The sequence below is a fragment of the Hyperolius riggenbachi genome, chromosome 7 (genome assembly GCF_040937935.1).
Source record: "Hyperolius riggenbachi isolate aHypRig1 chromosome 7, aHypRig1.pri, whole genome shotgun sequence".
Classification (NCBI taxonomy): Eukaryota; Metazoa; Chordata; class Amphibia; order Anura; family Hyperoliidae; genus Hyperolius; species Hyperolius riggenbachi.
In genome coordinates, this window is record NC_090652.1 from 16463387 (window position 1) to 16479968 (window position 16582).

The window sequence follows — 16582 nt, forward strand, 5'->3', positions numbered from 1 at the left end:
TGGCCATTTTGTTTGTTTATAAACAAACTTTTTAAAACTGTTTTTAACCACTTTTAATGCGGAGAGGAGCGGCGAAATTGTGACAGAGGGTAATAGGAGATGTCCCCTAACGCACTGGTATGTTTACTTTTGTGCGATTTTAACAATACAGATTCTCTTTAAACCCCGAGGGTAGATCTGATCCTTTTTGTATTGCTTGAGACTATGTATATTCCACCATCATTTCAAAAGTGCTTTATTTGCCTCTTTAAAGGCTCTACATAGTTTTTTAGCCTCCTCAGGAACACTGTCATTGGTACCAGGATTATCACCTGCTAAAACTGTTTGTAGTCTGCGATTCCAGCCTGTTTCCAAAGCCTCAATATAACCCTCCATCTTAGAATGGTTAATGAAGTGTACAAAAAACACTTACAATGACAGATTAATTATTCCTAAGATATTAATTAAATATATACATATATATATATCTATATACACAGGGCGCCAGACAGAAAAAGGGTGGCAAAAAGTTTAGTGCCCCCCAGTGGCGTAGCTAAGAAGCTGTGGGCCCCAGTGCAAGTTTTGCATTAAAGCCCCCCAAGCACTCTATACATAGCAATTGATACGGCGCACCAAAACCAATCAAGGACAACCACAGTGTCAGAGGTGCAAGAAGGGGATGGGGAGCTGTGTGTTAATGATCTCTACTATTCAAAGCATCTATAGAAGTGATTTATTACAAGCACAGGACTAATAAAGAGCTAATACTGTGGTTGAGAGTGGACCCCATGGGGCCCCTCTAGCCCAAGGACCCCGATGCGGTCGCTACCTCTGCACCCCCTATTGCTACGCCACTGGTGCCCCCTTTGAAAGTACACAACAGCCAAAAAAGGGTATGTCTGCAACTCCTGTATATGCCTGCAGTGTGCTGGGGTCAAAACAACATGTATTCAAAACTAGGAGAAAAAGAAGCCCTTGCAGAACAGCACCACTCAGGACAATGTATTGAAAGTATCAAAACATATTCTTATTTATTATTCCAAAAATATCTGTATGAAAGTACACTTCACAAAACATTCATGATTAAAAGCAATTAAATACACACAATAACCCCCATGTATCAACTCTCTGCCTGAAAATTCTCAAAAAATAGGTATACACCATGCATAAATTATAATCAAACTCCTCTATGTAATGAATGAGTTGATCCTCAAAGGGCTCGGGATCTGAGCCCTAATTGGAAAGAACCGGGTTCCGCATATATCTAAAGTGCATGAATTGGAGACAATATCCACTGTCATATATACTGTGCTTAAATGTGAAATCATCAAAAATACACAACCAAATAGCACAAAAACCTGATAGTACATGAAAAACAATAAATTACCTTGAAAAATCGTGACATCAATAGTGATAGGCAGGACTGGTGAAAGTAATGGAGCAGCCCATAGTGAAAAAAGATGTCACGATTTTTCAGGGTAATGTATTGTTTTTCATGTATTATCAGGTTTTTGTGCTATTTGGTTGTGTATTTTTGATGATTTCACATTTAAGCACAGTATATATGACAGTGGATATTGTCTCCAATTCATGCACTTTAGATATATGCTGAACCCGGGTTCTTTTCAATTAGGGCTCAGATCCTGAGCCCTTTGAGGATCAACTCATTCATTACATATAGGAGTTTGATGATAATTTATGCATGGTGTATACCTATTTTTTGAGAATTTTCAGTCAGAGAGTTGATACATGGGGGTTATTGTGTGTATTTAATTGCTTTTAATCATGAATGTTTTGTGAAGTGTACTTTCATACAGATATTTTTTGGAATAATAAATAAGAATATGTTTTGATACTTTCAATACATTGTCCTGAGTGGTGCTGTTCTTCAAGGGCGGAGCAGTGCTTTTCAGCCCTGCTAGATTTGGGCGCAGCCGGCGCCTCCATAGACTTCAATAGGAATCGCTCCTATTGAAGTGCTCAGTGAGTAACGTCGGCTCCGTCAGAAGACGGAGCCGAGGTTGCTTAAAAGCATAATAATTCGGCCTCCAGCAATCACTGGAAGCCGAATTATTTCATTCCCCCACTATCCATGGCGGCCTGGAGGGGGAATAGTAATTAAATCGGCCCGGACTTGTGCAGAAGCAGGATCAGCTATATACCGCTGTATCCTGCGCCCAAGTCTAACGGCGCCGATTTCAAATGTACTCCTTCAAGGGTTTCTACCACTGTATATATATAATATATATGTATCAAAACACATGCATATTTCGCCATAGGAAAGCTGCACTATGTGGAAGATCCAACATGTACGATTTTAAAATGATACAAAAAAAGAGGCAAAAAACTGTGATCTGCAGCCCATACAGTTTTACTGAGTTTGATTTTGCGTTTGTTTTCTGCTGTGTGGATGTAGCAAAATACATTGAAAATTGGGAATGTTCAACTTGTGAAATGTCCAACAGGCATACATGTGATAGTAATGATAATAGATGGTGATGAAGATGTAGATGAGAGAGTTGTGCTGTGCTGTGATTGATAATTAAAATAATAATAATAATAATAAATAGTATTCAAATGCTGACTGCAGGTGATTCCACAAAAGAGCTTGCAGTTAGCTTATTCACCACAAGGTGTCGATCTCACCTCTCCCACGTGGAACGCACAGAAAGGAGGAGATTAAGCCAAAGACAGGAAGTGATGTAACAGCAGGAAGAGAAGTTGCAGGAGGTGAGAGAACACGCGGCTGGAAGAGGTAATTGTGTGAATCTTGTTATATATGGAGCAGAGCAGAGGTTTGGGGTGGGCATGCTTTGTTACAGAGGAGGACATAGTACATCTGTCACTATCCTGATCATCCCCCTTCATGAGACTTATATATAACTGCTGTGACTTGTTTGCCAGTTCTCTATTGCTCCCCCTACATGTACCATAGATTATGGGTCGGATCTCACCTTCCTAGTAATAATTCAGTCACATCACAGAGACAAGAGAAGATATATATTGAATATAGCCATGTCCCTTAGTGCTGGCATTTACCCTTGCAGGCCCCCCAACCATCCCAAATCCTGTGGGACTGTCCTGATTTGAGGGGCCGTCTTGCTATCCCGCGCTGCCCCCCCCCCCCCCCCCACCTTGTGTCCCGCCGGCTGGGCAGAGAGCGGGAAAAGAATGATCAAGGAGTATGGTAGCCAGATGTGCCCACTCCCTCGGCATACATATGTTTAAGCTGCGGCGTTAAATACTATTCCCCCTCCATGTCGTGGTTAGCGGTGAAATATGTAATTCAGCTTCCAAATATTGCTGGCTGCCGAATTACAGTGTTTTTATAGCTGTATATAAAGATGTAACGGCGCCTAAATCTCTGGCGCTGTTTTTACACAGCTCCACGACCCCCCCCCCCCCCCGTATGGAAGACAGGTATAGGTGGCAACAGTATAGGTAGCCAGGTATAGGTGTAGCCAGTGATAGGTGGCTGAAGTATAGGTAGCGAGGGATAGGTGTAGCCAGTAATAGGTGACCGTAGTACAGGTAGCCAGGGATAGGTGTAGCCAGTAATAGGTGGCCGCAGTATAGGTAGCCAGGGATCGATATAGCTAGTAAAGGTGTCCGCAGTATAGGTAGCCTTGGATAGGTGTAGCCAGTAATAGGTGGCCGCAGTATAAGTAGCCAGGGATAGTCATACCGGTATACCGCGGCAACCCTAGGGCACATCTGCCTTGTTAACTTGGGGAAGAACACTACTTGATGCACCTGGCGTTTGAAACCTTTAAGCACATTATTTGGCCTGAGGAAGTGGGCAGAGACCCACGGAACGCGTTGCCCGTGCTTATTTGAAATTCATTATATTTATATATATGAATTTGTCATTATTGAGGTAAGTCACCTCCCCTTTATTCTCTTTTATTTGTTTTGAACTCAGTTTTATCTTCTCCTGGGTGCCTCTTAATGCCTTTATGATGGCTTCCCAAGTCTTCTAGATATTAGTCACCCACCAGACCAGTCACCAGTCACACCACCCCTTGAGCTCCATTGCTATGTTATTAATGGCTGGAGTGACATGTGGTGAGATGTCTGAATTCTATACCGACGTAAGGGGTGAATGTTTAGCGATATGAAGGGTGTGAGCAGGAATCCAGACACATGCATCTCTATGGAGAGAGCTTGCAGGGAGTAGTAGTTTTATTGTTAGGGTAGTCTGCCTTTATTCCTGAGAATGATACAAAGTATCTATGTGGGGGGTTAGTTTACATAATTGCCCCTTAGGGAGGGAGACATAGAGAATAATATAATCTGTGAATAGTGCAGAGCTCTGATTGGCTGATCTTGTATGCCATGGAATACTGAGCCCATAAGATCCTCGTGGAGCAGCTCCCACCTCCAGCTGGTGCCTCACACGTATGCACACTCTCTGTGTTACCTTATCTCTGGATTTCCCTCACTTCTTGTGCTGTCAGAGGTGTTCCATGTTTATCCCAGCCGTTATGGAAGGCAGGCCGGTATCTCTTCCCTGTGAAGGGGGACACTTTCCCTGATAGCTTTTCCCAGCAGCTGTTCATAGCAACAGTCAGGAATGCCTGCAGCTAATAATATGTTGTATGATGGAGTTGTCGTGATTAGTGGAGATCTCAGGTAGTGAGGTCCTGAAGGAGCAGGTTCTGTCCATTTTCAGCAGATGAGACAGGTGCACCATTTGACTGTATTCATTGTATATCTGATGAGAAGAAGCCAGTGTGCAGTCAGGAGCCACTGGTGTTGGGATGCCCACAGTGGGTGAGGTTGGAATGTACATAAAAATGATGGTGGTGTCACAGCTAGGTGGGTGGCCAGGTATCAAGGGGCATGACTGGTAGGACAGGCAGAGAAGATGGAGGCTGCAGCTGCAGAGTGGTTGGGAGACCTCTGCTGCTTCTGTCCTGATATTAGCACTGTCCCAGCTGGGAGATTTGTTGCTATGGCTCTTGGAATGTTTGGGGTTAGTAGGTGATGGACAGGTAGGGTCAGTATATGGAACTGCAGTCCCATCTGCCCAGTTCATAAGCTGCCAGAGCCATAAGTAATGATAATTCATAGCTAATTAGCTGCAGGCCTCAGCTCTTATCTTCCTATATCTCCAGCTGTTCTCTCTTCACATCCTCATCCATCTCCCGCTGCCGGCATTGCTGTAACCTCCCAGGAATGTGTGCATGGAGAGGAGGAGAGAAGCACCAGATGATGAGCAAGGCACACTGGGAGAGAGGACTGTGGTGCTGAATGTGCAGATACCACAGCTTATGGGATATTATCACCCCCTAGCAAATTATGTTCTTTTCTGTGCTTTGATTATTTGATATCTTACAGCTATCATTTGTTATACATTTCAGAACTGAGATCTGATCTTAAAGAGCAAATTACATATGTGAGAAGTGATCAGCAGTCTATGGAGGAGAGGGGCATGATGGGGACAATTAAAAAGGAAGAAGGAGAGACCTATGTGATGAGTGATCAACAATCTATGGAGGAGGGTGGCATGATGGAGACAATTAAGGAGGAAAAGGGAAACACCTATGTGAGGAGTGATCAGCAGTCTATGGAGGAGAGTGCCATAATGGGGACAATTAAAAAGGATGAAGGAGAGACCTATGTGAGGAGTGATCAGCAGTCTGCTGAGGAGGGTGGCATGATGGGGACAATTAAAAAGGAAGGAGACAAAACATATGTGAAGAGTGATCAGCAGTCTATGGAGGAGAGTGACGTGATAAGGACAAGTGAAGAGGACATTATTTCTGGGATGAGCATTGGTAAGTGATAAATGTATCTTCTTTTAATGTCCAGTGCATACAGTATAAGCTGTGTGCTCTACATGTTGTCAGTATACAGGAGTCAAGTCTGAGGAAGGCTTAATAGCTGAAAGCTTACTCCTTGTCTTCTAAATTAGCCAATAAATGGTATCATCCTGATTCAAAACGTTTTGCTTTCACTAGTGCAATAAGCTAACTCTCTAACTGAATGACAAAGCTAACAATTAGTAAGCTAACTCTCTAACTGAACCACTAAACTATTAATCACAGGTTCAGTGAGTCTCAAATGAGCACAAATCTATCACAAAATACAAATACACAGCACTGCTCTCTCCAGCACAACCTCTCACACAGCACTGAGTAACAGCAAGGATTTTATCCAAGATGGCATCCGCCTTATATAGGGAAGGGTGTGGCCAGAGCTCTGCTCATTCCTATTGGTTGGTAGGGAAATTCTGATAAAAAAAAAATGCACTTCCGTAATGGACTCAAAGTTTTAATTACAGCTGATTACACTTGTAGTCAGAATTTGTCATCGCGGTGGATTACGGATTATAACTGTGGTGCTGTAGGCCGCAATTACGACTTGTCATTACAGATAGCCATAAATTACAGGTCATTACACCCAACACTACCTGGGACAGAGGAGGGGGCAGAAGGGACTTAGACTGGCCTCCCCTTAACCCCCTGGGGGCCATACCGCCAACAACAGGCCTTCAGGGATTACCGCATTAGTACACGATAATCCCTGTCTGGCAGACGGCCAAGCAGGAAGTGATGCTCACTTCCTTTTGGTGAAACAATCACGTGCTCAGAAGCGCATTGCTTAAATACGCTTCCACACATGCGCAGCGTGTCAAAATGTGGCAGTCAGTTTAAAAATACGCGCGTCTCCATAGACTTACATGACTTCCGGTCCGCAACAAGAGCCGCACGGTAACGTAGGTATGCACTTGTGTCGGGGACGCGACAAAAACATCACTTCTGCCACATTGTGCCGCACCACGTCGGTATGGAAGACCCCATAGACTAACATTGCCCTAGTGGTAGGCTGCGGTGGAAATGTGGCACCGCGCTGTGCCAGTGTGAAAGGGCTCTCAGGTATCTGTAGTGAGGTGCACCCTGCCGCCGACTGCATGGTCCAACAACCAGGATACACATTCCTCTACATGCTGGTGGGGGCTGGGATGGCAGTCCTGGTAAAATAATGGAGGCTGGGGATCCACCATTGTGGCACCAAACAGCACATCAGCTGGCGGAAGGGGGCACTTTCCACCAGCTGATAGGGCAGGAGCTGTTGGGCCAACAATCTTGCCAGGAGCCCATTGTTGCGGATCACTGTTGGGTCAGTTGGGGGGAGAGGCCTCTTCCGTGCAATCATTTTAGGGAGAGAGGCCTGGTGCTGGGTGGAAAACTGGGGGAGGAGACAGCTGATGAGGTCTGGATGCTGCTTCCAGTCTGGTGTGCAGAGGGGGTTGGCATGCAGTGGGACTGGGCAGGCTGCACATGATGCACAGAGTGATGGCTAGAGGAAGACGAGAGGGGCCTCTTGCTGCTGCTTCTCCTCCTGACACACTCTGTCCACTGCTGCCCTGTGCATTCCTGCCTCTCTTTAATAAATCCCACTGTACCATGTGATGGATTTTGAGGTGACACATAATGCCCGGTGTCCCCAACTTGGTGCCGCTTACCCTCTGCTCACCGGCACACCACAGAGATTGCAGACAGCACAGGACTCACTATTAATGGTGAAGTAGCCCCATGCCGAGGATGACCGCCACACACTCCTGATGTAGCTGGCTGTTGCCCAGCATGGGGCTAGGCGCTCACAGATGGGGTGGCTGCTTCTGGGTTTAGCCCTCCTGCCGCCAACCCTACCAGTGGAGTCCATGCCCCTAGACTACACCTGATGCACCATCCTGACTGATTGACGCCTGACTGATAAACCATCACTGCTGCCTGTAGGTGAACCAGTTGGCATCCACGATTGGTCGCCCACCTCATCATCAAAAGACAAATTATCCCCAAACAGAGTGACCTGGGAACTGGACAGACAAGGTGCATTTAGTGATAGGCCCTCCACCTGGCCATGAAAAAACGGGCCATTTCCTTCACCACAGTCCCCACCAGGTCTTGGGAGTTTGGTCCCATTATCTCCTCGAGGGATCTCCTCACATTCTGCCCCAAATACAATCCACCATAGAGGCTGCCTGCTGCTGGCCAATGGTGCGCTGCTCAGGTCAGGCGGGGTTGCCTGCTGCTGCCAACCACCACCTCGTCCTCTCCTTGCACAGGTTGTGGATGTGACAGGTGGGCCTTGCCTGCTGATGTCCAGACAAGGACCTGCCTCATCCACCATCATTCCACCTGCAGCTTGGAGTGCCATCAGCCTTGCTGTGCTTCATTGTGAATAAACATATAGGGGGTGAAATACTACAAATTTATTGAGGCAACTCAGGGATTGGGGGCCTTGGGGAACATAAAAAAACATTAATTGTGAAAGAGCAAGTTGTGTGAACGCTCTCTAACTAAAACTAAACACAGGTTCTTCTTCTTTTTTTTTGGGGGGGGGGGGGGGGGGGGGGGATTTGAAAAGAAAAAAAATTTGACTAAATTACTGAAAAAAAATTACAAACTAAAATTAAAAGAATAAAAGTGAACTACACTAATAATCTCACTCACTGTCACTACACTCCAAAACAAACTATATCTCTGACACACTACAGCTAACATCACTCACTCGCTAGTCACTCACTACACCAGGGCTGGATTTAAGCCCAGGCCATGGCCTAGGGTGACACAGGAGCAAAGGCGGTTGGGCAGTGGGCTGTAAATGTGCAGTTTGCAATTGAATTTTCAATTGCAAGCTTGCAGTGCAGGGAGAGGTCGGGTGAGCGTGTGACTGCAGAACTCTCCTGCTGTTGCCTGTGGCTGGCTGTGCAGTGTGTTTGGCTGCTTGCCAGACCCGGTCTCTGGCTGCTCGGCCTGCTTCATTGTTTGGATCCTTCACAATAGCTGCGGGCAACCGGAACTGGCTGGTCTTGTGGGCAGAGAGTCACTCGCCAGATGTTTCCCACCTCCCTCCCCCATATAGCAGCACCACCAGTCACTCACCTCTCCGCTCTCCTCCAGCGCCAAAGCTTCCTCTTCCCTTCCTCCGTCATCAGCTGCCGCTGTGCATCTCTTTCTGCAGCTGGTGTTTCCTATCGTAATTCACCAGTAATGTGCCGACAAGCCACATGTGAGAGATGCTGGCTAAAGAAATAGACGCACAGTGGCGGCTAATGATGGGAATGAGGGGAAGAGGAAGCCTCGGCGCTGGTGGCAGGCGGAGAGGTTAGTGACTGGCAGTGCTGCTGTGGTGGGAGCTGTACTGAGATGTGGATGGGACTACCAGGCTACCTAAGCTTCTAGGGGGGAGGGAGGGGAAACATCTGGCCATCTATACTACAAGGGGGAGGGAAGAATCATCTAACCAGCTATACTACAAGGGGGGGGGGGACATCATGGCCAGCTATACTACAAGGGGGGCTAACATATGGCCATCTATACTACAAGGGGGATGGGAAGGGGAAACATCTGCCCATCTATACTACAAGGGGGAGAGAAGAAACATCTGACCATCTACACTACAAGCAGTTCAGGTTCGACTGGCACACCAATGTCAATATTCCAAGCAATTTTTATTGTATGCACAGCATGACAATTGTTTCGGGGCCACGGAGGGTCCCCTTCATCAGATAACGTGCAGACTATTGTATGCTGTGCATACAATAAAAATTGCTTGGAATATTGACATTGGTGTGCCAGTCGAACCTGAACTGCTGATATTGATTTGATGCTGCTTCTGCATCGAGACTGAGCACCCAACCATACACGGCAAGGTGTGCCTATCCTAAACCTGATATTGCATCTACACTACAAGGAGAGGGAATAAACATCTGGCCATCTACAGGATCTTCTCAAAAAATTAGCATATTGTGATAAAGTTCATTATTTTCTGTAATGTACTGATAAACATTAGACTTTCATATATTTTAGATTCAAATACACACAACTGAAGTAGTTCAAGCCTTTTATTGTTTTAATATTGATGATTTTGGCATACAGCTCATGAAAACCCAAATTTCCTATCTCAAAAAATTAGCATATTTCATCTGACCAATAAAAGAAAAGTGTTTTTAAAACAAAAAAGTAAACCTTCAAATATTTATGTTCAGTTATGCACTCAATACTTGGTCGGGAATCCTTTTGCAGAAATGACTGCTTCAATGCGGCGTGACCCTGCCCTTGATAAAACACAGTGGACCAACACCTGCAGCTGACATGGCACCCCAGACCATCACTGACTGTGGGTACTTGACACTGGACTTCAGGCATTTTGGCATTTCCCTCTCCCCAGTCTTCCTTCAGACTCTGGAACCTTGATTTACGAATGACATGTAAAAGTTGCTTTCATCCGAAAAAAGTACTTTGGACCACTGAGCAACAGTCCAGTGCTGCTTCTCTGTAGCCCAGGTCAGGCGCTTCTGCCACTGTTTCTGGTTCAAAAGTGGGTTCATGCTTCCATCTGCTGAAAAGCTTTATGGAGATGAAGATTTCATTTTTCAGCACGACCTGGCACCTGCTTACAGTGCCAAAACCACTGGTAAATGGTTTACTGGCCATGGTATTACTGTGCTCAATTGGCCTGCCAACTCTCCTGAACTGAACCCCATAGAGAATCTGTGGGATATTGTGAAGAGAAAGTTGAGAGACGCAAGACCCAATACTCTGGATTAGCTTAAGGCCGCTATCGAAGCATCCTGGGCCTCCATAACACCTGAGCAGTGCCACAGGCTGATTGCCTCCATGCCACGCCGCATTGAAGCAGTCATTTCTGCAAAAGGATTCCCGACCAAGTATTGAGTGCATAACTGAACATCATTATTTGAAGTTGACTTTTTTTGTTTTAAAAACACTTTTCTTTTATTGGCCGGATGAAATATGCTAATTTTTTGAGATAGGAAATTTGGGTTTTCATGAGCTGTATGCCAAAATCATCAGTATTAAAACAATAAAAGGCTTGAACTACTTCAGTTGTGTGTATTTGTATCTGGAATATATGAAAGTCTAATGTTTATCTGTACATTACAGAAAATAATAAACTTTAGCACAATATGCTAATTTTTTGAGAAGATCCTGTATACTACAAGGTGGGGGGGGGGGCATCTGTCCATCTATACTACAAGGGGAGGAGGGGAAACATCTGGCCATCTATAGTAATGGGGGGGGGGGAAACATCTGACCATCTATACTACAAGGGGGAGACAAGAATCGTTTGGCAATGTATACTACAGGGGGGGGGGGGGGGGAATCTGGCCATCTATACTACAAGAGGGGAAAACACAGATTCCTCCTATACTACAAGTAGGGGGGGAAACATCTGGCCATCTATACTACAAGGGGAGGGAATAAACATCTGGCGATCTATACTACAAGGGGAGGGAATAAACATCTGCCCATCTATACTACAAGGGGGGGGGGTGGCATCTGGCCATCTATACTACAAAGGGGAGGGAAGAAACATCTGGCCATCTATACTACAAGGAGGGGGGGAACATCCAGCCATCTATAATACAAGGGGGTGGGGTGCATCTGGCCACCTGTGCTGCAAGTGGGGGAGCGTCTGGCTTCCTGTCATGCTGTGGGACAGGGGGAGCAGTTGGCTAACTATACTGAAGAGGGGGGTTATCTGCCTACCAATAGTGAAGAGGAGGGGGATGTTGGAGGCGATGCTGTTGGTCAGGGGGCGGCTGGTGACAGTACAGATCCGGCTCTGCACTACACTACAGTCTGCCTCAGGCTCTCTCTATCACATTACAGCACACCCTCTCTCACTGTCACTAGGCCTCTCTACACTCACATCTGACTTTCTGCTCTATCACACTAACTTCAGCAAACTCCTCCTTCTCACTCACTAGTGCACTACAATCTGTCTGTCTACTCACTCCTCACTCACTCACTATCTCACAACTCACCAGATTCTGTCACACAACTCAATCCACACACAACTGATTCTCTGCAGCACAATGCAGCGCACTGTCTCCCTCAATATCCTCCTCCTCACTGAGCCCACAAAATGGCTGACAGTCTCACCTCTCTTATATACAAGAGGGGAGGGATAGCCTGTGATAGGTAGCTAGGATCTGGTTGCTAGGGCCTATAATTGCTCCGGATTGGTAGAGAATCCGATTGGTCGGTTAATTCTGCTATATTTAATGTAAGCTATAATTGTGGATGTACGCATCATTTGCACATTTCTACATGTAAACCGCAGTACACTGATTGGCCTGAGATGACCGTGGTGTTCCATTTTCCACAGTAATTTTCTGAAATTGTTACTCCAATCACAGGACTTGGAAATACTCGGTAGTATTGCACCAATCAGAGAGTGTGGAGGCATCCCGCAGGATTCTCATTTCCACAGAAATATTCTGCATTCTCTGATTGGTCCGATGCTTCTGAGCTCAGTGATTGGCTGACATTTCCGAGTTGCTGTAATGCGGCATTCTGACATTGCAGCTTTTCTGTTCTGGAAATCAGCATTCCGATGGAAATTTCGGACCATCCCCAGTCACAGTTTCCTTATTTCCTTAATTGGGAATAAGAGAGAGAAACATGTACATTACACGGGGCATATGAGTGACACGAGGACACAGCGGTAATAAGAATGTGGAAGTGACACCACATTGCTCTACAAACATAACACAGATCTCTTGCTATAAGTACATATAGGTCTGTTGTCACAGGAGTAACACATTGCTTCCACTGTCTCATCAAGCTCTACATTCACTGCTGCTCAATGTATGGCCAATGCTTTAGGTGTGGGAGGGGCCAGTGACATGCAAATACCTCTGACGTGTATGCAAATATAATGCAGATTGTATGCAGATAATCAGATTGGTCAGGAAATGCATTTGATTGGATGACCTCCCAGCTACATAACATTTTCATGCAAGCCAAAGTTGTAGTCATGTGATTGGCCGCCTGTAATGAGCTCCACCTTCTGCAGTTCTCAGTCAGGCTGATAACTTGTGATGGTCAGTGGCATGCCAATTACTCTGAGATGGTGCAAACTGTATGCTAATTTTATGCAAAGCTATGCAGCTGCTGCATCTGAATCATTTCCAGTCTGCACAAACTTTGCCTCCACTTGGAATTATCAGCAGCTCACTGACCATCCCTAATGATAATTGTTCCTCCCCTCAGAATTATCTAACAGGAAGTGATGAAGTTTCTCTATTTGCAGCACAGAGTCCCGGCATCAGGTACCTCTCAGAGACTCGTCTCTCTGTATCCACAGACTGTACAACGGATGATGATGTCACTGGACAAGTGTCTCCTGCAGATATCCTGGTTACCCCAAATATTCCCCCAGACCCCCCTCACCTGTATAATCCTGAGGGGCCTCATACCCAGCACAGCTCTCCCCCTGCTGGAGGGTCTCATATCTGTTCCACACGTGGGAAATGTTTTGTGAAAAAATCAAGTCTTGTCATACACAAGAGAATTCACACTGGTGAGAAGCCCTATTCATGTGCTGAGTGTGGGAAATGTTTTGTACGGAAATCATGCCTTGTCAGACATGAGAGATCTCACACTGATGAGAAGCCATATTCTTGTGCTGAGTGTGGGAAATGTTTTGTACAGAAATCAGACCTCGTCAATCATGAGAGAACTCACACTGGTGAGAAGCTTTATTCATGTGCTAAGTGTGGGAAATGTTTTGTACAGAAATGTAATCTACTACGGCATGAGAGATCTCACACTGGAGAGAAGCCTTATTCATGTGCTGAGTGTGGGAAATGTTTTTTACTGAAAGCAGAGCTTGTCGTTCATGAGAGAACTCACACTGGTGAGAAGCCGTATTCATGTGCTGAGTGTGGGAAATGTTTTGTACAGAAATGTAATCTACTACGGCATGAGAGATCTCACACTGGAGAGAAGCCGTATTCATGTGCTGAGTGTGGGAAATGTTTTTTACGGAAAGCAGAGCTTGTCATCCATGAGAGAACTCACACTGGAGAGAAGCCCTATTCATGTGCTGAGTGTGGGAAATGTTTTGTACGGAAATCAGATCTTGTCAGTCATGAGAGTTTTCACAGTGGAGTGAAGCCCTATTCATGTGCTGAGTGTGGGAAATGTTTTTTACGGAAAGCAGAGCTTGTCATTCATGAGAGATCTCACACTGGTGAGAAGCCGTATTCATGTGCTGAGTGTGGGAAATGTTTTGTACGGAAATCAGACCTTGTCAGTCATGAGAGATTTCACACTGGTGAGAAGCCCTATTCATGTGCTGAGTGTAGGAAATGTTTTGTACGGAAATCACATCTTGTCATCCATGAGCGATCACACACTGGTGAGAAGCCCTATTCATGTGCTGAGTGTGGGAAATGTTTTGTAGATAAATCTAATCTGCTCAAACATGAGAGATCTCACACCGGAGAGAAGCCGTATTCATGTCCTGAGTGTGGGAAATGTTTTGTACGGAAAGCAGAGCTTGTCATCCATGAGAGAACTCACACTGGAGAGAAGCCCTATTCATGTGCTGAGTGTGGGAAATGCTTTGTACACAAATCAAATCTTCTCAGACATGAGAAATCTCACACAGATAATAAGTAAGAGTCAGTAAAACATAACTTCACCTTTAGTGAACCTGAACTGGCCGCAGCATACTGCTCTCCATCTCCCCAACACAGCTGGAAGTAGGGAGTATGGAGGGTGGAGTGCAGCGGCCAATAACAGGCTTGTTCAGTTCCGCTTATCCCTCTCACATTGCTGGTGAGAAGTAGTGATGGTCAAGTAAATGCAAATAACGTCGAGTTGATGCAAATTTATGCAAATTTTTATGCAGCTTGAAAATGAACCAATCAAATCCTGCTGAGATAAAAGTCGATTGGTTGATTGGCATAAATGTGCATCAACTCGAAGTTATTTGCATCTACTTGACCATCACTAGTGAGAAGCTATATTACTGCACTGAGTGTGTGAAATGTTTTGGTTGTGGTTTATTTCTTGCTAGATGCACCTGGCAGCATATTATACAGAGTCCCGGGGCACTTTCATGCTACTCAGCGCATTGGTTTGTAAAGCAAGTCCCTGAGCTGAGGTGGGATGATGGGATAAACATGGCTACATATAGTACTAAGCCTCATTAGTAATTGGTTGTGTTCATCTTCTATTTATTTCATTGCAAGTGTTAAAGATGTAATTTAACCACTTAAGCCCGAGGGTTGTTTATTTTTTGCATTTGAGCAACTTTCACCTTCCATTCATTTGCCAATAACTTTATCACTACTCATCACAATGAATTGGTCTATATCTTGTTTTATTTTATTCTTAATCCATTTTAACAGGAATGTTAAGAAAGAAATGAAAAAAAAAAAAACATTATTTGTCAATTTTTGGGCATTATAGTTTAAAATTAATTCATGCTACCGTAATTAAAACCTATGTTTTTTATTTGCCCATTTGTCCCGCTTATTACACCATTTAAATTATGTCCCTATCACAATGTATGGCGCGATATTTTATTTCGAAATAAAGGTGCATTTTTTCAATTTGCGTCCATCACTATTAACAAGCCCATAATTTAAAAAATTATATTAATGTACTCCTTTGTCATGCTTATTTAAAAAGTTCAGACCCTTAGGTAACCATTTTTGTTTTTTTGTTTGTGTGTTTGTTTTTAATTGTAATTTTTTTTCTCCTTAAAAATTTTATTTGGGTAATTTGTGGTGTCAGAGGTAAACAGCTAATTTTAAATGTAAAATAATGCATTTGTTTAATAAAAAATAGATGTGGGTGTAGTTTTACTATTTGGCCACAAGATGGCTAAAGTAAAAAAATCCCTGGAAGCGTACGATCAGGCTTCCAGGACGCATTAGGAGGACGGGAAACTTTCTGACAATCAGAAAAACAGCAGCCTCTGTTAAGAGGCTGTCGGTTTTTCTGCGGGGGGCTTCGATCTGTGAATGGGATCTATAATCCCATTCATTAATCGCTGAGCTAATGGCCGGCATCGGGACCTGGGTCCTCCCCAGGCTCCCCACATCCTTTTCCTGACCATTGAGCCAGTGCTGCACCCTCTGGAAGGTCACAACCGGGCTCCTGTCCATGCAGGAGATAACACTGCATGGGGTGCCTTGTGCTTGCATCCTCTGGTAGGTCACAGCCGGGCTCCCATCCATGCAGGCGGGCACACTGCGTGGGGTGCCTTGTGCTTGCACCCTCTGGTAGGTCACAGCCGGGCTCCCATCCATGCAGGCAGGTACACTGCACGGGATGCCTTGTGCTTGCACCCTCTGGAAGGTCACAACCGGGCTCCCATCCATGCAGGCAGGCACACTGGGTTTGGCAGATACAAAGTCGTGTTTGTACAGCTCTGTGACACTGCAAAGGCAAAAGGCATCCTGCATCTGCTCAGAGCTGCCACGCTTGTTCATGGGCGGGAGCACGGACAGACACACCCTTCCACAGGTGCTTGTTGAGGAGGTTTGGGGGTCCCAGCACTTGATTGTTGGGGGGAGAGGTACGGGGATACTGAGGTAAGTACTCATTGGGGCGCTTTTTCCCTTCAGGTTTATTTTAATAAACTTGGTGCTTTATTCTATGCTAATGAGGCAGGATCATGAGTCATATCTTGTATTACCTGCCGTATGCAGCATGTGGGGTGCACGGGGCGCCCCCTACAGCTCAGAATTTCTGAGCATTTTAGGGGCCCGCAGATAATACTTCAAGGGTTACTAAGAGTTTCAGGAATTGCCATGCAGGATATGAAC

General features: G+C 45.2%; 1 protein-coding gene across 1 annotated transcript in view; it reads left to right on the forward strand.

Moving 5' to 3' along the window:
* The window catches only part of LOC137525346 (zinc finger protein 208-like), a 129633-nt gene that overhangs the window by 39807 nt on the left and 73244 nt on the right, over window positions 1-16582 (forward strand). The window contains exon 5 of the mRNA XM_068246401.1: window positions 13303-14419. Within this exon, the coding sequence (XP_068102502.1) occupies window positions 13303-14419 (1117 nt within the window). The remainder of the gene's footprint in view (window positions 1-13302; window positions 14420-16582) is intronic.